General features: G+C 42.4%; 1 protein-coding gene and 1 long non-coding RNA gene across 2 annotated transcripts in view; one reads left to right on the top strand and one right to left on the bottom strand.

Annotated features, from left to right (window-relative positions):
* Positions 1-25,675, top strand: part of KCNJ6 (potassium inwardly rectifying channel subfamily J member 6) — a 147,221-nt gene that overhangs the window by 103,469 nt on the left and 18,077 nt on the right. The window contains exon 3 of the mRNA XM_088051087.1: positions 11,726-12,646. Coding sequence (XP_087907213.1) covers positions 11,726-12,646 — 921 coding nt within the window. The remainder of the gene's footprint in view (positions 1-11,725; positions 12,647-25,675) is intronic.
* Positions 18,777-19,615, bottom strand: LOC148184762 (uncharacterized). Its single transcript, XR_015771794.1, has 3 exons — positions 19,542-19,615; positions 19,247-19,423; positions 18,777-19,037 (listed from the first exon to the last, which is right to left on the bottom strand). It is a non-coding gene; the product is annotated as an uncharacterized LOC148184762 (long non-coding RNA).

Genomic DNA, 25,675 nt, shown 5'->3' with positions numbered 1-25,675 from the left:
TCACATTTCACTTTCCCTACACAACTCAGGAAAGATGGAAAAAGCAGAAACTCCCCTTTTTCTCTCAAGACATCTGAAGGCTACGAAAGCTTTGAATTATTTGTGCTCCTGCTGAGTTTTGCCCGCTCCAGAAAGGATAGATGGGCTTTGCAAGCCGCATGTACCCTCTAAAATCTCAATTATTTAAAAAAACGTAACACCAGTGTGGCCTGTTCTGGTGAGATCCATCCATACTGTAGAAATAAAACATAATTCCACAATAACATTTTATTTTTATGTTAAACTCTCCATTCAGCCACCTGGAATCAAAGGCCATCAAGACTCCCTTAGATATTTGTAAGAAATTGGATGTTGCAATCTGGGATAATGGGAAAGTCCAGCACTGCCAAATCTTCCTACTTTTTCCAGAAGGTTCCAGTTAGCCCTCAAAGGACCTTATTTTTAGAGAGGAAACTGGTGACTCGTGCATGGAAAAATCCTGGGGAATGATGGATTATTTTTAGCCAGATTAGAAAAACCTACAGGAAAAAATCAAGGGCAATCAAAAAGTCTTTTATACTTTTTAGCAAAGTAAGAAAAACAAGCAGAAAACCCCTACTTCACTCAAAATAGGGATTACAGAGTTTTTCATATAATCCCTCCATTCTGAGTTTATTTAATTCTTCTGAACAACTTTATTTCCTAAAGTTGGGTAAAATACTACTGTGAAAAAGAAGTGCAAATCTGAAATATGAAACTATTGTTAAAAGTACCAAAATTTCAGCATTTCACAGCCAAAATAAAACCTTTTGGAAAGTTTGAAATTAAATGTATTTTCCCTTATAAAGTATTTTGGAAAATTATGTTTGTCAAATCAAATCCAATTTACAAAAAATATTTCTGTGTTTCTAATTTTTTTTTTTCACTACTTATATCCCTATAGAAAAGGATAATGGCAATTAGAGCAATTATAGCAATTTCACAGCAACTCCTTTGAGATTTTTTCCAAACAAATTTATAGACCTATTTACTTTATTATGTATCTTAAGTGAAATAACACAGTAAATGGTAATTTAGATGCCGCTGAATTGTTTATTTCAAGACAAAATGTCGTTATTTGTTAACGTGGAAAGATCTTTTTGGTGACTTTAACTTATATTTCCACTCTTATTGAGTCTGATATTGCATAAATACATCTTTGAACAACTTCTTAGATGAGTATAAAATGAGTATAAAATCCTGTGGAGATGATGGTTATTGCAGAAAAAAATATGAGGTTTTTCATTCAGATTAAACAAAAGTAAGGAAAATCTGGACTGAAACCAAAGATATGTTTACTCAAACTCTTACTTAAAAATAAAAAGCACGAGTTGAGTCAGTTTTATTTCCTTGCACTCCAACTGTTTTGTGGACAAACCCACAAAGTCTGACCTAAACTAAGCTGTGGTTGAAGGTGGAAGTCTCTGCGTGGAAAATGAGACTCGGGCAGATGCAGCCTGGAAAATCCAAGCACACAAAGCAGGAGCAGGGGTTTTTCCTTTTGAAGATACTTCACAGGGACATGGAGTGGAGCAGTGATTTTAAAAAATATTTGACTGGAGCTTTGGGAGCAGCAGCACTCATGGAAAAAAGAAAAAAAGAAACATTTCTTGTAGCTCCCTCTTACAGAGATGGATTTCTTGGCACCCAATGGTGTGGTTAACTCAGCCTGTTTTCATGACATTGGTAGGAATTTAATATTTCTGCAGGCTCCAAAATCTCACTGAAGTTCTGAAAGAGATCCAAAAGCATAAATACCAACCACAGTTTCAGAAGTGATTCAGCTGAGGCCAGACAGGGTGATGGATAAGGCTCATTTCCTTAGGAAACATTGCTGAAGTGCCATTCTGAACTTACCATTTCCAGGTTATCAAAACACCACAGCTGGAAACCAAACATTGACCCAGCTGAAATTATGGAGGGTTTTTTAAAATTTCTTTTTTTTAAATGTCACTTCCAGCCTGATTTCTCAGTTATTTTCTCCTCTGCAGTCTATAAACTGCACAAAAGGGGAAATGATCAGCAAGAAACCAGGTCTTTGTATTTCACTGTGACTTCTTTTGGCAGGGAGAGGGGATGAAGGCAGTGATGGCCTCATTATTTAGCTTAAAGAAAGCAGCCAAAATCCCATCATCACCTGCAAAAATGGAGAAGCAGCAGCATGGAAAAAATACAAGAGCTGTTGAGATAAACTAATTATAAGAGAGGTAATTGCCTGGCTCCTGAGATATTATTTGAGGCAACATTTGGATGCCAGAGTTTGGGTTTGCATCTTAGGCCACCTCAGCTGACAGAAAACTGTGAACATCCAGCAAATCACCACCACAAGGGACAGCAGAAGCCACAGAAATGTTGTTTCCCCAGCATCCACGTAAAACATTTCAGTAATTTTTCTTCTCAAGTGTGTAAAAATTAAAATCCTGCCCAACTTTTGTAAAGACGGAGCCTCCTGATCTCCCTAAATAGAAGCAAAAGCCATCAAATTCCTCCTTTGACTGCAGGGAAGTTGTCAAGAAAGAAATCTCCATTACCAGATTTAAAAAGCAATTATAATTCTTCTCTGTTTCAGTTTTTTCCAGTCTTTTCAACCCCTTCTTTAGCTTTGTGGAACAGTAATAGCAGCGAGCAAGCCAATATGCTTGGGCAATGTCTGTGACCTGGGGGCAGCCAGATTGGCTGGAAACTGAGTGAGGAAAATAATATCATTTTAGGAGGGAAGTTTCTGACATTTCTTCATTCTTCTTTCAAGAATTGGAAGGCAGGAGGGATCACATAACTGTACTCCAAAGTAGTTCTGTTCCCTGTAGTCTGCATTTTTTGGAAAATAAAAAACAAAACAGGAATTGACAGTTCTTCTTAGCTCAAACATCTTGTCTTTACCAGTGGGATTTGAGCTGTTCTCCCAAAATTTTGCTGCCCAAGGAAGCTGCAAAATTGAATATTTGCTTTGCAAAGTAGCAAACTCACACCTGACCCAGAGCACCAGAGCCAGAGCTTTCCCCAGCCTGTGACCATCCTGACCTAGGGAAAGGCTATTCAGAGCAAACAATTCAGAGCAAAAGCGAACACTCTCAAAAGTCATATCCTCTAACCTTAAACTGATCAGATCCAAGGTCTTTATCAGCATATCAACTCTTCTGCCCCTTTTGGTATGAAAGTGCTAGAAGCGCTTGGCCTTGATCCTCAGCCTTACACCGTTGCGTAAGTTGTTGGTTTCACTTGACAGCTTCAGCATCTTGATTGAATCAAGTCCTTTCTTTCTGACCAAAAATATTCCTCTCCATCATTCCTCTGCCTTATATTTATGAGAGTTCATTGATCAAAGCAAAGGAGCTGTCAGAGTGTGCTGGCGCAGTCAAGGTGGTTCCAGCACCTGCCCAAGGAGCTCTGTGAATACTCAGGCACAAGGCTGCCTCAAGGTTGTTCAGCAATGCAGGAAAATATTGAATTTGGCTTTGCCAAGGACAAAGATTCAAGTGAAAACATCCTGACTTCAGGGAAAAAAAGAGGGAAAAGGACAGAAACAGAGTTGGGATAGAAAATAGCAAGGAGGGAGGGGCTGGCTTCTCCTGCCAGCATGAAATTGGTGACAACAACTCATTCTGAGAGGGTGCATTTGTCTCCTCTCTGGTGACTTAGCTGGACACACAGACTTTGACAAGCTGCCTGCCTTGATTTCCAAACTTTTCCCATGCTGGAACATGCACCAGCCTCACCACCAAGCTGACTCCACCTACAATGTTAAATTGTTAAATAAAACCGGGAATGGTTCCACAGCCTGGAGACCAAGCAGCAGAGGATGTCCCTGTCATACTGCACAGCACCTGGCCCTGAGCCTTGTGGGGAATTTCTCTTGGTTGTAAGACATAATTAGTTTATTAACAGTGTTTTTTTTGCCACTTCAAATTGTCTAGAACTAGGTGAGGTCTGTGTTGCAGACCAGGGGTTTATGTTGCTTTAAGCAGGGCTGAGATGAGAGCCTGTGGAGGTGTCTGAGGGAGCAAAGGTGGAGCTGTGTTGTCAGAAGAGTGAAAAAAGCCAAATCTGATTCAATCTCATCCATGCTGCTGAACATCCTGGCTCCCAAACCATTCCCAGGTATTTCCTCAGAGCCAAAGCCAAATCAATCAGTTTGCTAAATTAGCAGTGTAATCACCACTGGACAGGAGAGCCAGACTCTTATTTACACGTCCAGAAACAACCAGGAGAACACCCAGATATCAGAGATATTACACAGTGAAGAATTAAATGAGTCAGGATTATCTGTGTGAAATGTTTGGGCCAGAATTATCTAAAAAAAGCTCAGCTGATCAGCTCAATTTTGTTCTCAGAGTTTTCAGTTGGGAAAATTGTAATGGGGGAAAAAGTCTCGAGAATCTCTTCTCACAAAAGTTGGGAATATACATTTTCCATGTAATCAAGAAAGAGAATACATGGAGGAATCAGGATTTAACCAGCCCTCCTTTAACTTCTCTGGAAGGCTGAACTCAGGTGCAAAAAAGAAGCTGCAGAGAAGATGAAGCCCTACACTTCTCAGAGGTGCAGAGGGAAAAACAAAGAGCACAAGCTGCAGGGAAGGGAATTCCAACAGGATGCAAACAAAACAAAACAAGAAGGCCCCGATGTGAGAGAGAAAGCTCTGGGACAGGGCCCAGAGAGGCTCAGGCCAACCTCAGCCCTGAGCAGGGTAATCCAGAATCCCAGAATCCCTGAGTTTGGAAAAGTCCTCGCAGCCCATGGAGTCCCAGCTGTGCCCAATGCCCACCTTGTCCCCAGCCCAGAGCCCTGAGTGCCACGTCCAGCCCTTCCTTGGACACCGATGCAGACTCCAAACCCCCCTGGGCACTCTGTAGAAGTTGATTCTGTATTGAGCAGCACATTGAAACCTTTAGAGGTTCCTTATCACCCAGAATATTCACTGATTTAAGCAGATTTTGAAATAATTTATCTATTATTTTTAGCAGTTAAAGCATATAAACACAGTTTGAAATTTATGACAGTAAGGTCAATACAGGTCTTTCATGCTTTCTCCTTTTCCTGGTACACCCCACGGAGAAGAAAAGCTGAGTTCTCAGGAGATTTTTGAAGAAATGTTGTAACTGACAAAAATTCTGGCATTCAGACACCTGTTAACAACTGGCAGAAATAATTGGGGTTGAGTAACTGGAAGAAGAAGTCTCAGGGATCACATTGGACAGGGACACCTTGCAGTAAGTCAGGGGACACATCTGACCCAGAGGCATCAAAAGGCGAATGTGTGGCCAGGATCTGCAGCTGCTGAGGCCTGGCAGCACCACGATCCATCAGTGATCCCTGATATCCCTCTGGCAGCACCTGGCACAGTTTGGCATGTGAAAATACCAGAGAAGAGCCCAGCTCTGGTGTTACCAGGTGGCACAGCCCAGGCTGGGACACCTGGGCTCTCTCTGCTGCTGTCCTTGCGCCACTGCTGGCAGCGGCAGTGAGAATATCAAGCATTTTCCAAGTGCAAGAAATGGTTTGTCTCAGTTTTGTTGCCTTCTAGGAGGAAACAGGGCTCTACAGTGGCTGTGGATAGGACAAGGACATTATGAAGTCATGAAATCACAGAATGGTTTAGGTTGGAGGGGCTTTAAAGATCATCCAGTTCCAAGGACAGGGAACCTTCCACTAGACCAGGTTGCTCCAAGCCCTATCCAGCCTGGCCCTGGACACAGAAATATCTGCTCTGAAGCTCCAGCTCAAGCTTTTCTTAGAGCCAAAGACCTGGTAAAAGACTAATCTGAGAGGAAAGCTCTCCCTATTCCAGAAATCTGTGTTCACTGCCAGGCATTTTCTCTAGACATGGCTCGGAATAAACGCTGACTCCAAGAGCTCAGACTTCAGGTGGCAAACAAGTTTCATAATCCGTGATTTGGGCCCCACAGCCTTGTGAAAGGCTGAAGATGTTGATAATCAACTGTCTGTGCACATTTCTACAGGTTCACAACCTTCTTACAGCCAGGTGCAGCCTTCATACATTGCCCCCGAAATGTTACCAAGCCAAGGCCATTTGGCTTCCCTGTGATTCAAATGAAGACAAATTTAGCAAGCAGATGTAAAAACAGCATTTTGGAGCCTTCAGTGGTAAATTCTGCAATAGAGTTGGTTAGAATCCAAGACAAAAACTACAAGGTCAAATGACTACCAAAAATGGAGTCGTGTGTCTTTAAATTTGAGTTATCAGATTCATTTTTCCACCCTCCATAATAAAGGGGCCAAGCACCAGGAATGAATGGAAATACTTGTGCTGCAGAGACACAAAGTGTTACTCAGACTGATTTCTTGCAGCTGGACAGGCTTAAAAAATGAAAATAGTAGAACATTATTTTTATCAAGTTGGATTAGAAGACAATGATGAGGCAGGTAATGTGAAAATAACAAACCATCATCCTTACAGTCTCTTTCCTAATCATAAATATATCTCATTTCATGTCTTTTTTAGTGAAAGCTGCTACTGAAATAAATCTCAGTCACACACATGCTCCCTCTGAAATTAGATTTATGATTCCATGGGTACAAAGAAGTAATTTGGGTCTTGAAGAGATTTGCCAAGCCAGTGTTTATTGAGAGCTCCAACATTTCAAAGTGAGGCCTAGCAATGCTTCCAACTGAGTAAATAGACAATCTTGCATTGATTTCAACAGCAAGGACCAGATCCTAATTCCTTTCTTTTTCAGCAAAAAGGATCTGTGCTCTGTGATAATGACTGCTTACAGTTGTTAGCTGATCATAAAAGACTCCACTTTCTTTTCTAAACAAGACTCTTTCTCCTCATATCTTGTGGTGATGATGGTGCCTTGCAGTGTGGATTATCTGGCTGGGCTCATCCCACAGACAAATCCCACTTTATTCCCAGAATTCCTGTGTTCCTGTTCCCTCTGTGCTCATCACAAACAAGAGTTTGTAGAGCTCTGAAACAAAAGGCAGCCAGAGATGAGGCAAAGCATTCCAAAATCTCTCCTTCCCTTCTCTGACTTCTTCCATTGCAATCAAGAGGAGAAACAGAACAACGCGGATTTAGGGTGTTGAAGGCTACAGGAAATTCCTTGTGCTGTGCAAAGCCCAACAACCCCACAGAGGGAGCCCAAACAGCCTCCAGGTCCTGCCAAATATTCCACAGATGGATGCAGTGCCAGGGAGGTTGGAGACCACAGCAGACAAGAGATACAACACACAAGACTTCCCAAAAGCCCAACTTGGACCTTAGAGATGCAAACACATGCTTCACCTAAAAGTGGCCCTCATCCCACCAGGAAAGGGGGGAATGCAGACAGGAATCACAGTGTCTGCTCAACACATTTCTCTACATTCAAAGTAAAAAGTAAAAGTAAAGTAAAGCCCGTGCGAGAAATTTTTAGATTGTAAGTGATTTTGGAACTTAGGACATTTTCAATGAATTTGCACTCAAAATGTTCACAACTGTGTTACAAGAGTTAAAATCACTAAATGACAGCGAAACATCCACTGAACTTTCTAGGTCAGCTTCTGTTACAGAAAGGTCAGTTATAATTTGCAATATTTTCTGTTGAAACTCCTCATTATTTTGCAAATCATACACAACCAATATAGGCTTACAGTACTTAAATTGCACAAGCAGGCCCTTCGTACTCCTCCTTTTGCTCTGTGTTTGCACAGCACCACAAGTTCTCTGCAGCACTACCAAAACACACCAAAAAATCACATTGTTGATGGTAAAATGATCGCTTAAGGGATAAATTGATGTGTTACATTCACAGCCTCAAAGGGAGAGTGCGTGTCCTGTCCTGTTTTGTTGTTGACACTGGTTTCACGTTGTTCTACAGGCTCTAAATAAAAGGATGTGCTTGGAAAATCAGGACTGTGCCTTTCCAGTGCTGCTTTGGAGTAGACAAGAACATGACAACAACATTTGCTGCAATTTTACTAGGAAATAAAATGTTCTGAGCACTGGCACACAACCCCCCGCAGGGTGAAATTTCCAGAAAAGCCCCTGGCATGGTTTGGACCAGTGCAGAACTGAGCACACACAATTCCTGGCTCCGTTTCAGGACACAGATTATTCCTGTTCTGCAGGTTGTATGACACTCACCTGCCTGGAAAACAATTGGAGTTCAATAATCCAACTGTGGGTTGCACCACTCTTTACCCTCCAATCTAAATAATAGGCCTGGACAAGCTTAATTTGCTAATTTGACCACAGCCAGGACACAAGTGAACTATTCAGGGACTTATTTAGGAGAACTCCTTGTCATTTGCTGGGAAATTAAACAAATCACTGAAATCTCATATGTCTTGTAGGTTTTGCCTAAGAGAGTAACCAAAGTGGATTGTTTGAGCAGAATCCTCTAAATTGGCCTTATTACCTGGCTGTCGTGTTCAAACAAACACAATGTTTACTGGGAGAGGAGGAAGAGTTCAGAAATACCTTTTTTTTTCATGCAGAGCAGATTAATAATATATACACATTTTTGTCAGGAAGAAAAGCAGAGAGCAAAAATAGCTCTCAAGTGAGGCTGCAGCTACTGACTCCCCTGTTCCTGGATCCATGACAGCCATTATGTAACCAAAAGGAAAATAAGACGAAAGAAACAGCAGAAGTTAATTGGGTTGATATCAAGTAAAAATATAATTAGTCCAAGTATTTTGTGGCAAAGGCGCTGACAGTATGTGGCTGTTCCTCAGCCTCAGTGGTGAGCAGGGATCCTGCCATGTGTTTAAAACTTATTCATCAAGCATTCCCATGGAAACACACAGATGTATAACCTTTGGATCACTTATTTCAGGAATTGCTGCTCCCAAGGTTCTCTCTGGAGTGAAAACTCAGTCCAGGAGAGGGTAACAAACTGTGATTCTGATCTAGAAACCTCTCCACAAAGGAATTCATTCATAGCAGGACTGGGTGGGGGAAAGAAGGAAAGGGCATCTTGCAAAAAAAAAGAGAAAAAGACAAAAAAATTGACCTCAATTTTTCCTCTCAGAGACTGGCAGTTGAGAAATGACAGCACTGGGAAAAGCCTGGAGAGTTTATAAATGGCCAGATGTCCTCAGGAAGACTGAAATGTCTGCAAGAATGTCAAATAAATGCTGTAATGAGAGAGACTTTGGTTGAACACTGGGTTTGTTGTCCAAAGCTGCCCCCTTACAAAGCCAGATGAGAATCAGCTCTACTACAACTTCTCCAGGTTAAGAAAAACCCTCCCACATTGGAATTGTCACATCCTGGTCCCACTTACTGTGACAGCAGCTCCCTGCTCCTGCAAAACCTATGGACACTTGATAAAATGTGGCCCTTCCTTCATGCTGTGAAAGACTGGTCAGGCTGGTTGTGATGCACAAACCCACAAAAAGCATTTGGAAAGCATCAGTACAAATTTGCTGTCTGAATAAAATGTGTTTCACTGCTCAAAGTACTTCCACAGGAAATAAACACTGTATGGAGTGCTGTGGTGGGAGGGCAGCCCTGGATGTCCCTTCACATCCCTCCTGCTGCCAGGAATAAAATCAGCACTTGGGTCCTCTTTTAGGATAATTTCTGGTAAGAGATGCTCAGACAGGGAGGTCTGGGACATGATTCCCTTTAACAGAAGGTCAGGAATAAGGAATATTCTCTAAACCAACAGGATTCTCCCACTCCTTGTCTCTGTGTCCATGCCAGGCTCTGACTGGGAGGGGAAGCAAATTATTCATAATGCCTGGAAGATAATGAACCCCATTATATCAGCATTAGTAGTTTAACATAAAGCCTCAAATGCCAGAGCCTTCATAGGTTGTTCATAATAATTTGAGGATTCTGTTGCTGCGGTGACATGATAACTCCTGTGGACTGGAATTTCCTTAGGCACAATGGAGAGCTGAGCAAAAAGTGTGAAGCCTCAACTTCAGATTTTCTGGTTTTGGCTTAAGTCAGCCTCACAAGGGCCCTGCACTGCCTTTTGATTGTGTTTTGTCATGCACTCCCCAGCGTCAGGGTTAATTCAGGCAGGCACTCTGTCACTGACTGGGGCAGTTCATTCAGAACTTTCAGTGTTCACATTCAGTGACACAGCTCCCAGTGCTGCCGCTGCCATCAGCGCTGATAGCGCTCTGCTGAGACACACAGTAAACTGAAAAGGTGACAGGATGGGGTGCACAGCCTTAAAACACAGAATTGCTCTCAGATTCGGTGCTACTGTAGGGCTTTGGGACTTTCTTTGAAAGAGGAGCAGGTCAGGAGGAGAGACAACCAGGCTACAACCCTTTCTTCCTCCCTGTATTTCAATAAAACTCTGCAACGGTCTGTAATCTTTTTCTGCAGGGATGAACCTGCACATCTTGAAAGAGCTACAGGTGCTGTAAGACTCCACACAGGATCTGCTGCAATGTTTCTAAGAGTGAAAAATGCTTTTAGAGCCACCATGACCCACTGAGAGCAGCCCCTTGTGCAACACTCCATAAAGAATGGTACAAAATCACAGCAGTGCTGCTTTTTACATGGGATATTGGGAAGAAATCCCAATCTCACTTCCCTGTGAGAGTAATGAGGCCCTGGCACAGGGTGCCCAGAGAAGCTGTGGCTGCCCCATCCCTGGAAGTGTCCAAGGCCAGGTTGGACAGGGCTTGGAGCAACCTGGGACAGTGGAAGGTGTCCCTGCCCATGGCATGAGGTGGGGACTGGGTGATTTTAAGGTCCCTTCCCACCCAAACCGTTCTGTAATTCTGTATTCAGAGTCAAGCGCCTGGACAGACCCACCAGAAGACTTTTCCCTTTACAGTATGGCAGAAGAATGACAGCAGAGAGAAAGAATTAGGAATTCAAGAGCTGAAATTCCTGCAGGAAGAAGCCCCAGAAAACAGAAAGATTTCAGTTGAAAACAACAATTACCCCAGACCTCACCATGTCCTCCATGCAAAACACATTCGATTAAACCACTCTCTTCCTCAGTACACTCTTTTTATCTATGGCACACAACCATAATAAAGCTATTTATCTTCAAAGGCTGGGAAACTAAAAAAAAATAAAAAGGCCCAGATCATTAGAGGACAAGGTACACTTGAATTAAAGGCCACAGGCACAGTGAATTCAAATGAAATCTGAAGTGCCATGGGTTGTACGTTGCTGGGAGAAGGACACACAATTCCCTGCCTCATTACCAGCAAGATATTGATTTTCTGTGGAAGTGTGCTTGAATTGCTCTTGATAGATATTACAACTTTCCTTCAACAAGAGGAGGATTGGTTCTTTCTAAAAACTGTTGGTTTTTTTTAAAGAAAAAACAACCTCTTTGTACTTATGTAATACTTTCCCCACAGCAATGCAATTGATGGAAAAAAATAGCTTATAACAATAGCTCATTTTCTCTGCTCACCCCCAAGTGAATCTATTCCCTCATTTATGTCTTTTATCTCCGTAAGATCTTTTTTGGTGCATAAAAAATTTCATTCATTAAACTGCGAAGGGGCGAGGAGGGAAGGAATATCTGCTTAAATCCATCTTGTGGAATTTAAATATGGGTGTGGATAGGATGACCTGATAAGGAACGAGAGTTTGCTTTCATTTTATTTCTTTGTAGCAATAAAACGAGGGTGCTTGGCATCGTGTGATTTTTGTGTTAGCAAAGAACAAGTATGATCATTTTATTGATTAACACAGGAGAAGGTTGTGTATTGACTTAGAGCAATAATAAGAGGAATAATGACTTTTCCTTTTTTTTTTTGTTTTCCATGGCAGCCAACGTCCTGGAAGAAGACTCAATGGAGCAGGACATCGAGAGCCCTGTCACTATCCATCAACCAAAGTTGCCCAAACAAGCGAGAGAGGATCTGCCAAAAAACATCAGCAAAGAATGTGCCAAGAGAAAAATCCAGAGGTACGTTCGGAAAGATGGGAAATGCAACGTCCACCACGGGAATGTCAGAGAGACTTACCGGTACTTGACTGACATCTTCACCACCCTGGTGGATCTCAAGTGGAGGTTCAACCTGTTGATCTTTGTCATGGTTTACACGGTGACCTGGCTCTTCTTCGGCATGATCTGGTGGCTCATTGCCTACATGCGAGGGGACATGGATCACATAGGGGACAGCACGTGGACCCCCTGCGTCAGCAACCTCAATGGGTTTGTCTCAGCCTTTTTATTCTCAATTGAGACCGAAACCACCATTGGGTACGGTTACCGGGTCATCACGGACAAGTGTCCCGAGGGAATTATCCTGCTTTTAGTGCAGTCTGTCCTAGGTTCTATCGTCAACGCCTTCATGGTTGGCTGCATGTTTGTGAAAATATCCCAACCCAAGAAGAGGGCAGAAACCTTGGTTTTTTCTACAAACGCAGTCATTTCCATGCGGGATGGAAAGCTGTGTCTGATGTTCCGAGTAGGAGACCTTAGGAATTCACACATTGTAGAGGCATCAATACGAGCCAAGTTGATCAAATCCAAACAGACAAAGGAGGGGGAATTTATACCACTCAACCAGACAGATATCAACGTAGGTTATTACACAGGGGATGATCGTCTCTTTTTGGTTTCACCACTGATCATCAGCCATGAGATTAACCAGCAGAGTCCTTTCTGGGAGATTTCCAAAGCCCAGTTGCCCAAAGAGGAGCTAGAAATTGTTGTAATCCTAGAAGGAATGGTGGAGGCAACAGGTAACATTTCTTATACTTTGTATAAGGTAAATGCTTTAATTTTAGCAAGGAAAATCAGTGCTTTTGCTTCGTTTTAAAGGAATCACTTCCACAGTCGTTACATTTGAAAAAGGCGTCCGTTCTCTGGTGAGCTTCAAAATTAAAAGCATGCCCAGTTTAATTATCTGTTCCATCTTGCCTAACAGAATTAGTGTTGTTTCTGCTCTGTTTGGAAAATGGGATAGCATCTCTCATTTTCTAAATTTTTCACAGCATGTCACCCCGTTATTTGTCATTCTATTGCAGGAGCAGCTCAACCACAGGGACCTTGTGGGATAAAATTGCTTAGGGGGGAAAAAAAAAAATATTCAATGTGAAACTCTGTTGGTGATTAACGTGGAAGCACCATGGTCCTGCTGCTTCCAATCACCCATGGGTATCTGCAGAACAACTGCCAGCCCTGTGGCATTCCAAGGCTGGATCCAGTAGGAAGTGATGAAGTGTTCAGCTCTCTCTCTCTTTTTTTTTTTTTTTCCTTTTTTTTTGCCTGATCGTTTTCTTTGGTTTTTAACTTGTAACATGGGGCTTGTTCCACTTTAGCTCACAAAAGCTCTTGTCTGATTTTGTATTTCACTGGGGCCCCCACAGAAGCGCACAGAACGCTGGAAGCTGGGATGGATAAACAAGGAATGTTGTGTCACCGGAGTCTTGTGGAGATGCTGGGTGGTTGTTACCTGCAATTATGCAGCAGAACAGCAGAAATCATCTGGTGCAGAGAAAAAAAAGTCATCAGCAAATGCAGCACTAAATGTTTCTCTTTTGTATTAAAGCCAGAATTACAGGAGGGTACTTTTATCTGTGTTTTAGAAGCTGGAAGTGGTTTTTTTTTCTGTTAATAACAGCATCAACGCCTGAAATAAGTAAATATAATCAACACAAGGGAATGGGAATTATAAAATGAAGATTTGATGTGCTTGGGGGAGGAGAAGACACCAATTATAGAAATATAAGAATGAGATTTGCCATTTTTCCCCACGACTGCAGCAAAACCCAGGAAAGTTTGAGCACGTGGATTCCACGGCTCTGACAGAGGCACAACCTTTCCAACCCTGACTCATGTTTTGCAACTGGAGCCAGGAAATAAAGAGCAGTCTCTTACTAGAACGTGTGTGTGTGTGTGTTTCACACATCTATTATGTGGTGTCAGAAGAAAACTGCATTTGTCACCATATAATAAACGTGTGAGACAAAAATGGAGCAGGGAAAAAATAAAAAAAAATAAAAAGAAATTGAAAGGAACTTGGCAGGGAATTTGAAGTGGTAAATGCAAGGCTTCCAAATTTTCCAGGAAGGAGGTGGTACTGAAGAGAAATCAAGATGAAATGTTTAGTGCTCCCGATCTGTGCAGTAGGCACCGAGATTTCAAACATCTGTATCACCTTTGGGTGAGACAATGAGGAAATTGCTGTTTGTTCCCTGAAACCATCCTGAGATCTTGGAATTGCAGCTGAAGGAACTTGACATCCCAAGGGGGCGGGGGATATTTTCAGGTTTGCTGAACACCGTGTTTTCCAGCAAAGTGATTGGCAAGTAGTGGAAGAATAAAAATTGTCTCACCAAAACCACCTACAAGATCAAAAGACGGAATATTTCTGCAGTGCAGCAAATGTAGATTTGTTGGTTTAAAGTCTCATCTCTCTCTATTTGTGACCCCTTCCCTCACCCCATTTTCACCCCTGCACACCCCAGGGCTCTCTGGGGTGTCCTCTACTGCTCTGGCCTGGCCACCTCTCCCACTCAGCCTTCACTGCAGCACAAAACCCCTCAGACTGCTTGGGCTGGCAAAATTTGAGATAAAAATCAAATCTGTCATTATCTCAAACCATAAAAATCAAATCTGTTGCTATCTCAAACCTTTCCAATCCACATCAAGAGAGAATGCAGTGATCTGAAAACCCACGGAAGATATCCAGGATTAAAGAGTTTCCCCTGCACTGGATGGGTCCATTTCCCATTTTAATCTGTTCTGTTTGGGCAGTCTCCTGCTGAGTGAGATATGAGCAGAGGGCATCAAATAATGTCAGAATTACCAGCACAATTCCTAAAACATATTAGTGCAGAGGTAGCTTCTTGTGCTGTGCTTTGACCCCATGCATTGAGGTATTTTTTTTTGAAGGTTCAAACAGGCCAACCTTCTACCAAAAGTAGGAATTTTCATTCTTTTCATTTACAAATTAAATTTACAATTTGCATCCTGGCAAACACCAAAAGCCAATTTAGGCAGTCAAATATTCACCTTTCCTTCTTCCACCTGAGGCAGAGTGAGAGCAGCAAAAGCAGCTGCTGACAGCAGCAAAGCCCAGCCCAACATTCCTGCCAACAAAGTTACAGAATACAAAATTATAAAAGCTGAAGCCAGGAAAATGTGATGTCACCTGCAGCAGTGTCCTCATTTATTGTCATTGCTGAGGCATCCAGACCAGACTGAGGTCATCAGATTGTGTCATCCATCAGAAAAGCCACTCCTGAGTCTGACCAGGGAAAACAATCCTTTATTTCCAGAGCTTCCCCACTCAGACACAGCTTCAATCAGAAATAAAATAAGGGTAAACATTTGCCAATTAATTATTGGCTCTGCTTAAATTTGACTGAACAGGTAAATACATTTATAATACTTTCTGCCCTAAGTGCTCCAAAATCACATTTATAATTAATAATACTATGTGATATTATATAATGCTATATCATATACAATAAATATATAATATTTTATATATTAAATATATACTATTTAATATACTGTATATATAATATATATGATAACCACATCATAACTGTATGAAACACAATTTTTATGAATTCTGCATCGTGTTAGGACAGGAAATTAAGAATAATGCATTTTATTAAACGACATTAAAATAGCAAACCAAATTAAAATTCAGCAGAAAGTTCAAGGGCCCTTTAATTCCCCATGGAAGCATTGCCATGACTTCCAATTCCAAAAGTGGATGTGTCTTTACTAAGGCACATAACAAAGTATTATCCCAGGGATAATCCCTACACCTTGGTTATTCCCATTCTTTCTACCATGAAGATTACTTTGAGGGCAGAATCCTCAGCAAGGCATTTTCCAAAAACACAAAGTCAATCTGACTCCTTCATCCAGCATCATCAAACACTCAAAATAAGGCTGCTTTTTTAAAAATATTTGCTATGGATCCTTCCAATATGCATTTTTTTTTTCCTTTATTTATTTACAACAGCATTCATGAATATCTCTTTGGATTCGAAGGATAAAACTTTTGCAAAGATTTATCTCTGTGCTTTTCCTGATGGTGGTGGTCATCTCTCAAGGGTCCAAAATCATTGATTTTGGGACAACAAAAGCATATTAGGCTGCTGTGGAACCACTGAGGAGCTTTGAGGAATGGGAGGAAAAAAAAATCCAACCAAACTTCAGCTGGAGGACACATCCAGTATTTCCACATTTGCAGTATTCCCCCATTTCCCAGAGTTTTAAATGTAATAGAATCTACAGTTAGGAAGATTTTATGATAATTAAATCCTAGCCATAGGCTTAAAATTTTTAAGCCTTTTTCATCTGGTGAAATCTATTTCTAAGGGAAGTCTTATCATCATAAGGAAGGTAGGTATTTTTAAAAAATAACCAAAACTTGCAAATGTATGATTCTGATAAGGAAACAGAGCCATGAGAAGAAAAGGAAAGCCTTTTAAATTTGGGAGGTGTAGTGGAAAGGTCAGGTAGGGTACAATAGCAAGAGAAACTGAGAGAAAAACTCAAAGAGAGAGAGATGCAAAAAAAAAGGGGGGGAAAAATGGTGAGAAAGAGGAAAATTCTGAACAAGTCTTGTGAAGTTGTATCTGGCCAGTGAGGTGCACTTGGTGACACTCTGGCAATTCCCTCTGCCTAAAAATAAACATTTGATCATTGAACAGTTCCAAGGAAAGAAAATGACCTGCGCATTTGTAGCTGTCAAAAAAACAAGCAACAAAGCCAGATGGAGAACTTCAGGTTCAGAGGGATAATTTTACAAATAAACTCGGAATAGGGTGCATTTATAATTCTGACACATGGGCAGCTTTGAGAGCAGCATCTGCAGAAGGTTTTACAGCTACAGAAACAACCACACACACCAGCTGTGGAAAATATGAGTGCAAAGCAATAAAATGCTCACTTAGATGGTTATTCATACTGTAAACAGTGCTATCAACCAGACAAATATTGTATAAAGCTGTTCCCCTCTTCACTGCAGCCCCTTTGACTGATTTATTGTGGGTTTGATTTCTCTCGGATGAATTGCCATATTTACCCCTTAACCTTGCCCAGTCCTAGCAAATATCTCCTTCTGATATGGATTTAAGCAGTTTCAACCCTTCAAAACCTCTCAGTAGATTTTGTTCTTTTTCCAAATAAACATTGCTGGGGTTAGAGTTTCTCACTTGAATTTTCTACTGCTCTTCAAAGAAGTAATATTTATCCTCTGCAACTGTTCCTTAAGGGGATGCAGGTGAAAGGAAGAAAAAAAAACAGGATTTCTCCCACCTGAGTGTTTCTGCAAGACAAAGAACAAAAGTGGATTTCATTGTGCTCCAGGATGTGACCAAGGCAGTATAAGCAGGGTCAGGAGTGAGTGGCTTCTGCTCCAAACTGGATCATCTTCATTCCAGGAACGATGAGAACACATGGGCTCTCCATTCTGCAGCTTTCCTTTCTATTTTAAGTGTTTTAACATCTCCTGCTGCTGGGTGTGAGACTTGAACAAGGTTTAACATCTCACACATCCCCACTTCCCTGGAGTTGCCAGCAATTCTTTTCACTTCTATCCCACTTTAATTTTACTGATTCCAACAAAACATTTTGTTGTTATTTATTCTAATACAGAAAATCAGAGGCATTAGCAGGAGGGGAGTTATAAATGGCAGCAGGGAAAGGCATTCCCATCTCATTGGGATGTTTCCTTCGGGAAGATTTCTCCACAGGTGGAAAAGATGAGTTTTATTGCTGAAGAGGACTGTAAGACTTAAAGGAGGCAATTACAATTTCACAATAGTCAAAACTACGAGGAATAGCAAGAAATCAGGGAGCAATGTTTGTGGGAAATAAAAAGAGATGCTGATTAGGAGTATTTCAACTACAATTTTGCTGTATCTCGCTTTCAGGGGAAAGGGATTACACATTTGTTCAACAGCTTTATTCTCTGGGTAGTGCTGTACTTTGCAAACCTGTTATAAATGTTTGATAATGGCTTTTTGTCCACCTCTCACACCTTTCTCCCCAATTACTTCCTCAGCTCTTCACAACTCCAGCTCCTCCCTCACCCCTAAGTGTTCAAATGTAATATTCAGATTCAAGCAGTAACTCATATTGAAAGGTAAGAGCTCTACAAGACAGGTATTTAGGGATTATCTAACAGATCAAATATTATTAAATAATTCTGTGCTGATTACATATCAGACTTGCCCAAGAAGAGCTTCATTTTCCACCTCCTGTCTTTGCAATCCCTCCTCCAAAGTCTCTCTGGGCATGGAGAAAGGTTCCAGTTCTTTCCACACTCTCACAGACCTCCACTGTTGACACTGTTCCTTCCTAAACCAGGAACAAGCACAGAGAGGTGTCCCAAAATCCTGTCTTTGCTCATCACTCCTGAGCCTACACATATTATTCACTGCAGGGCTCATGATTTCCATGGCCAGAGGAATGACAGGACCCCAAAATTTGCTTTAACTCCGGCCCTGCTCCTGTTTCCCAAGCAGAAAGTCACAGTGGGAAGCTGGGCTGGCACCCCCATCAATGACCAGCAGAGTCTTCCTAGAATCCTGTGATTCCAGACACCTTAACTCTTCCTAAAATCCCATGATTCTACACACTTAAACTGTTCTTTAAATCCTGTGATTGCAGACATTAAACTCTTCCTAAAATCCTGCAATTCTACACACTTAAACTCTTCCTAGAATCCTGTGATTCCAGACACTTAAACTCTGCTTCCAGCATCATTTCAGGCGAGTTTTCCGGCAGTTTTAGCCCAGAAACACGGCACTGCAGAGGTGTTGCTGCTCAGTCCTTGGAGCTCCAGACCCAGCTCAGACCCTAAGGGATGACAGGAGGGACCAGGGCCCGTGTCCCACACCATCCCCACCTGGCAGAAGCAAAGGGAGGATTCTCTGCAAAGGGCACCTCAGCCTAATCCAGGTCAGAGGATTCCCCCGGCAGGATTAGCTCACTGAACACGTTCCACCTTCTCTCCAAGTGCAGATGTGATTCCTGAGCCCCTTGGAGACGTGCTGGAGGCCACTGAAGTGCCTTTTCCATTCCAGAGCACTTCCCAAGATGACACCAGCAACTTGAGCGTGCTCAGCTTCAGCTCGGCCACGCTCAGCTTCCCCCTGTGCTCTGGGAATGGTGTAAAAAAAGGGTCATGTTTTCCTGGAAAAGGAAATATTTTGCTGGTATTTCTAATTTTAGACTTTCACTTTTGGCCACCTGAGGTTGTCACCTGCCTGGAGATGATGGCAGTGAAACCCCAGGCAGGGATTTGAGTCAGGGCAGGGTCTCACCCCGGGAATTTTGCTGGACTGAACTGATTCCTTCATGCTGATTACCTTGTTTGCTCAGTCTGATCTCCAGATATGAAGTCTGTCTGGGTAGCCTGCAGTTCAAAACGCTGGGATGTATTTTTGGAGAACTCTGCTCCCTCCCATATTTCTAAAAGACCTTTTCACTTCTCCCATTGGTGCTAATTCACTTCCAGCTGTAGAATATTGTTTCCTTCTGTCTCCCTGAATTGTAATGAAGGATAAACACTTTGCATTACACTTCCTGATAACCAGAAGGCCACTCTAATATCACAAATATTTACATCAGTTTCTAAAGAATGTGAGCAGGAAGATTATTCACCTTCAACAGGAAGTTTTCACAAAATTCAATAGAGCAGCAGCTGTAAAGCCAAAAGTGACCTAGAAGTTTAAAGACTGAGCAAAGTTGTGAATTAAACCAGAAATTCAAACTCAGCAGTTGATAGATTAAAAAAGAACAAGGCTATGGACTGCAGAATCACCACTGGCTACATAAAATACATGGAAAAAATACAGAAAATTTATGAGTTTAAACTTTTTTCTCCTAGAAAGCAGCTGCCACCGCTAAAATCTCCCATTGTGGCACAGTTCCTCAGATTCCCACAGCCTCTGAAAAAAGTCCTCAAGGGATTAAGGAAAAACAAATCACAAAGAATTGCAGGGATCTCAGTGGTCTCAATCACAGCATTCCAAAGAAAATCTGACAAAGTTTGGACTCACTGCCGTGCTCTTGCTCGCTTCATTCCCAGTATTCCCAAAAATTATTTCAAGAAAGTCACAGTGTTCTCCAAGATTTCTTTTCTTCCCAGTTTTGGCAATTTTCCTTAGTTGGGATTTCTGTAGAATTACATAAACCTTTAGTTTAAAAAAAATATGATTTTAACAAATACAGGATTGTTGAATATGAGATATCCCATTCTTAGACCAGGAAGAAACCTGATTTAAAGAAACATTCGAAACAAAGCAAAAAAAGAAAGGAGTTCTCCAAAACCAAATCTCCAGTGCTTATGAGGAACATGTTTAAGATATCTGAGGAATGCTAAAATTTGATTAAGAAAAATTAATTCAGAGGGAATATTTGGCTGAATTCCATGAACTTCTCAGAAATGAGTAGTGGGGAGGGTAATTCACACTCTGAGGTATTTTGTAGGCTCCTCCCAGGCTTCTCCCAGCAGTTTGAATTTACAAAGTGATGAACTGGACAAACAATTTCCCCTGGCAGCTCTGATCAGGATTTGTCTCCCACCAGGAGCAAAGTAGGGTCAGAGCAGCCAAAATCTCCTCTGGAGAACACTCCATGGCAGTGACCAAGGCTAAAAGGGGAGCCAAAGCTCCAGGGATTTGTCTGGGAATTCAGAGATGTAATAAACAGAGTTGGGAGAGGGTGAGGCTATCCAAGAGGATACCAGGATGAGCCTGATATCACAAAAGTGGATAGAAATCCCCTCCAGCCTAAATTTGACTGTGATTATAAAACTCAAAGCTGGCTCCTCCTTGGTTTTTTATAGTGAAGAACTGAATGGCTTTGAAAAATTCATGGCCTAGCTCAGAGCTTTCATTGATCTCCTCTGTCACCATGGAAGAAATTGTGGTTTATGCATCTTTGGCATCTTTCTGCCCCTCTGGAGGTTGAGATGAGTGTCCACCATGGATTGGCCATGGATTGCCTGCTCCTCTCTCCCTGGAACAGGCTCCCTGTGATTCCAGCTGCCAGCAAAAACCCATCTGCAAACAATCGCTGAATTGTCATTATTACCATTGTTTATTGTCACCATCATCACAACTTGTGTCTAACAAGACATCCCAGACTTTTTGGGGGGAGCCTTAAGCAACATCAAGGTTGACAGCTCTGATTCCACATTTCTGACTGGTGCAGACCAATGTGAACTGGAGAGGGAGAGGGGCTTCCCTTAAAAAAAAGAAGAAAATCCATCTGACTGTGGCAGAGCTGCCAGGCACCACCAGAACAAAAACGATTAAAAGATTTATGAGTCAGCCACTCCAATTAAATTGTGCTAGCACTTTTTTTAACCAGCCATTAGCTGCTTCTTTTTTTTTTTTTTTCTCTTTTTTTTTTTTTGCAATCTTGCATAAGAAGTATTAATTTATTATACTTAGATCTCCAGAGTGGGAAAAACCCCCATCCATTTTCATTGTTTTCCAATTTTTTATACATTAATCTCCTTTTCCAGTGGGAAGACAACAAATTAGCCATTTTTTCAGATATTAAGTGCAGCAGTGAGTCTCTAACTGACAATAGGGCTATGACAGATGCCATGAAAAAGTGTAGAAGAGTCCAAAGCCAAAGGTTTTGAGGTAGTCAAAGGTCCTTGTCTGGCCAAAAATCTGCCTCAAAGGCTCCACAGCTGTGAAGGGGAGGAGGTTTTGCTTTGCATTTTAAGGAAAATGCTCTTCTCCTGCCATGAGTCAAGGGCTAAATCTCTTCCTTAAGCCACTCCCATCAGGGCTTGATCACAACTAAACCAGGATTTTAAACCCCTCATAATTACTCAAGATCCAAGGTTTAAGACCTAAAACATGAAATTTAACATTGCTGCATCTTCCTTTACCCTCCAAAGGGATATGAAATACCCATCAAGCATTCAAAAGCCACCAGTGATAGAAATTCAGTCCAAAACCATCCCCTCTCAGTGCGGATCCAAGGTTTAATGTACAGTTTGGAGCCTGGTTCAAAGCCCTCCCAAACCTGTGGAGTAGGAGTCAGTCTCTGGTGGCCTCTGAATTAGGATCCTGAAGGACCAAATTGAGCTGTGCAGTGCCTGTCAGCTCCTTAATGGTCTCAGAGAAGAAGCAATTAAGGCTCTAATTAAGAGGCAAATGGAAGATTAGAAGCAGGTGAATGTTTATAATCTAGATAAAGCACCCACACTGGGAGTTTTGGCTCTACATCTGACGTGACTTCACAGCCATGGGAGGAAGGGTGGATCCCCACAGGGTGTCCTTCCCTCAGGAAATCTGTCCTGCAGCCCTGAGTTCTCTCTTCTCTACTCCACTGTCCCTTCTGCAGATGGGTGGAAAGAGCCATTCCACAAGGACAGACCCAACAAACCTGGAATATTTCGTTGTACAAACTGTCCATGGCAAATAGAGACACTGGAATGGACAAAGCTTCTCAGTCCATGGAAATTCTCCTTCCCCTCCCTCCCTTCCTTGGGTTCTGAGTTCATCCCTCCCACCACACTTTCCATCTGTCATCTGTGCTTTGATGCTTAATCTGTTGTAAAGAAAGGAGCCAAAAGCCAAAATTCCAGCAGGTTTAGCAGGCCCATGACAAACATGGGCTAAGAATTCCATTGGAAAGACAACAGAACTGGAGCAGAGCTTCCTGAAAACACAGATCTCAGGGCTGATTCTCTTCATGGCAGCCAAGACAGAGCTCATGTCTCTCCTAAAACTCTTTTCATTATGTTGTGCAAATATCACACCCCACAGAACAGAATAACATGGTAAGAAAGAGAAATCAAATTAAAACATTTCCAGGAGTTACTCTGGAATGGTTTTTTGTGCAGATTAAGCTCTTTCACTTCTTGCTAGCAGGACCCAGTAGACAGAGAATCCTAATATTTCAGAGTAGTCTTCTGAAGAGCCTCTGATGCTGGAAAGGACTTCTGATGCTCAAAAGACACCGGTCAGGCTTTACTGATGTGGCCAAAATCAAATACACAGAGAGCTTTAAATAATCAGAGCAATTTCTATCCAGCACCTTCCCGCCGAGGTCTGCAGCACAGCCAGGGCACGAGGAGTCGGTGCCGTTGAACCCTCGCTCTTCAACCAGTTCTGATTTCCAGCTTTATCCACTGGGACATGGAAACCAGCTTGAGGGGAGCACAAAATCAGCCTGTTCTTTATCTGGGAGCTGAAACAAATCCCCAGGGATGCAACAAGACTGAGGTGAAAATTCTTGGCTGATTTGCGCTGAGGGTAAAGGGGATCTGTGTGACTGAGGAAAAGGTGAAAGAACTAAAAAAAAAAATTAAAAGAAAGGGAGAGAATAGGGTTAGATGGGATCTTGGCAGGAATTGTTCCCTGGCAGGGTGGGCAGGGGCTGGGATGGAATTGCCAGAGCAGCTGGGGCTGCCCCTGGATCCCTGGCAGTGCCCAAGGCCAGGCTGGACATTGGGAGCTCCTGGGACAGCGGGAGGTGTCCCTGCCATGGCAGGGCTGGGATGGGATGAGCTTTAAATCCCTTCCAACCCAACCCATTCCATGATTGTACAATATTTTATTGATCCCATCCATGTCAGGTAACCTCTCTCCTCCCACAGCACACCCTCAGTTTCCCCCAGGCACCTGGGAGATGTGAGGACACCAAAATCTTCATCCTTCAGGGATGCAGGAGGGAGCACACTCATGGGAGCCCATGGAATCCTCAGAACTCCAGGCAGTGCTGAGGCAGCTGGATTAGCATCCTTCAGCTTCAGGCCCCAAAAAAGCCAGCACAGGGATACCACAGGGGGAGCAGTGCCCCTCAGCCAGACACCTTTCAGGTGAAAACAGCACCATGCAGCACAGGAAACCTTATCTGTGCTATTCTACGTACTGCAGGACTGGAGAAGATAAGGAAAAATCAGTTTTAAAGCAATTTCATAAAGGATGGCCATAACTTACTTAAATGGGTAAAATACACACCATACCTGTAGGTTGTTTGGACAAAAGGTGAAGACAATAGCAGGAGGAGCAGGTGTAGTGGCACAAAAATGGCACTTTGAGTGCAGCTGGGCCCATGAAAGCCCAGAAAATGCAGGTTGTGCCATTAATCCATGCTGGCATTTGTAATATGTGTTATAAAATCTTTCTCATGAGACCCCGTGGCATCACACTACGAGGAAATGATGAAACCATGCTGATATAAAGAGGATATTCCAAGCAGGTGGTGGCATTAGGCAGCAACTGTGTTTTCCATAGATGTCATGTAATTACAGTCAGCTCAGGCTGGGAGATCTTGTAAAAAAGTATTATTTGTGCTGGGGTAGCTCCCTTCTGTTCTCCAGGCTGGAAAATCTTACTTTTTTTCATTACTGTGAGCCCGAAGGCCTAGTGTTTAAGAGACCCTGGGAACAGTCAGAATCTGTCAAGGAAGAAATGTAATTTTCTCCGTGAGTTTTGAGCCAGAGATTGCTGGAAAACTTCTGAGTTCATAAGATTGCAATAAAGACCAGGGCTGAGGGCACTCAAATACACATGGTCACTCAAATCCCAGGCAAAATGAGTGACAGGGTCCTCTAACTCTTTTTGTGGATGTGTGGGAAGAAAGGTTGGAGAAAGGCAGAGGGATTGATATAAATCCAAATTCCCTTGCTAGCACAGAGCACCTTGGGTTATGGTTTAAGGTCAGTTAAATCAGTTCTTCCACTGCAGACTCAGAGACCAATAATTGTGCTGAGAAAGGAAGTATCTGCTCTCTATAAAGCATTTTGAGCACAGATTATGGTTTATCTTCTCTTCCTACGAGTTTAAAAGTTGTACAAGTCTGTCAAGGGGAAGGACAGGAAATTTGCTGGTGGAGAAGGAGTTTTTTATGGCACAAAACCATTTTGATGGTAAAACACAGCATTTTGGAAGGCTTTGCTGCTGCCCAGGGGACATTTTTTTGTCTCAAGATGCCGAGATGTTGAGTTGGAGCAGTTTTCAGGGCATGTGAGAGCACTTGAGTTCACTGAATCAGCAGAAAGATTTGTTGCTTTGAGTCAAGTCTAACCATGTCATCACCAGGGATTTTCCATAATCACTGCACTGAGATTTTTCATCCAGACCAAAAGAGATCCCAAATCTATCTCAGATAGTCTATTTATTATAGAATAAACATAAATATAGGGGTTGGTGCAAGTTTTCAACTTCCTCCCCTCTGTCTCATGTTCACAGTGTAAAGAAAGACCATTTGATTAGGAAAGAAAAAGGGTGAGCAGTACTTTGAGTTCTGAATTTGGACACCCAGATTTTGCACAACGTGCTTTTCTTCCACATTGAAATAGGATTCTGAGTGGGAGGAAATGCTCAGATCAGAGTCTTTTGGCCTTGTTTGGCTTTGGGCTGATCCCACAGAGAGAAAACAGGGACAAGGCCAGTGCAGGTGCCATGTTCCAGAAAGCAGGATGGGCAGGAATGAGAGAAGATGCTGCAAAAAGCAGGATGGGCAGGAATGAGAGGAGCAGGGGGGCTGCAGATTCAGAGGTGGAACCTGAATCAAACAAGAACCTTTCAGTATCAACCCAACATTGCTGCCTCTGCCCTCCAGCTGCTGTGGCCACGTGCTGAGTTTCCCTTGCTGGATAACTCACCACTGTCTGCCCAAAAATGAGGAACAGCGTCACACAGCCTTGAGATAAAACTCAGGTGGGGCCACAGGAATGAAACACGTTCTGACAGGATCAGAAATGGATCCCTGGCGTGGCCCAGGTGGACAGAGCAGATCCCTCCCTCTCATCTCACCCTCTG

Source organism: Pseudopodoces humilis, chromosome 2 (genome assembly GCF_049639895.1).
Source record: "Pseudopodoces humilis isolate 2021_Gansu_Grassland_sample_001 chromosome 2, ASM4963989v1, whole genome shotgun sequence".
NCBI lineage: Eukaryota > Metazoa > Chordata > Aves > Passeriformes > Paridae > Pseudopodoces > Pseudopodoces humilis.
Note: the sequence above shows the minus strand (reverse complement) of the source record. Positions and strands in the feature narration are given on the sequence as shown.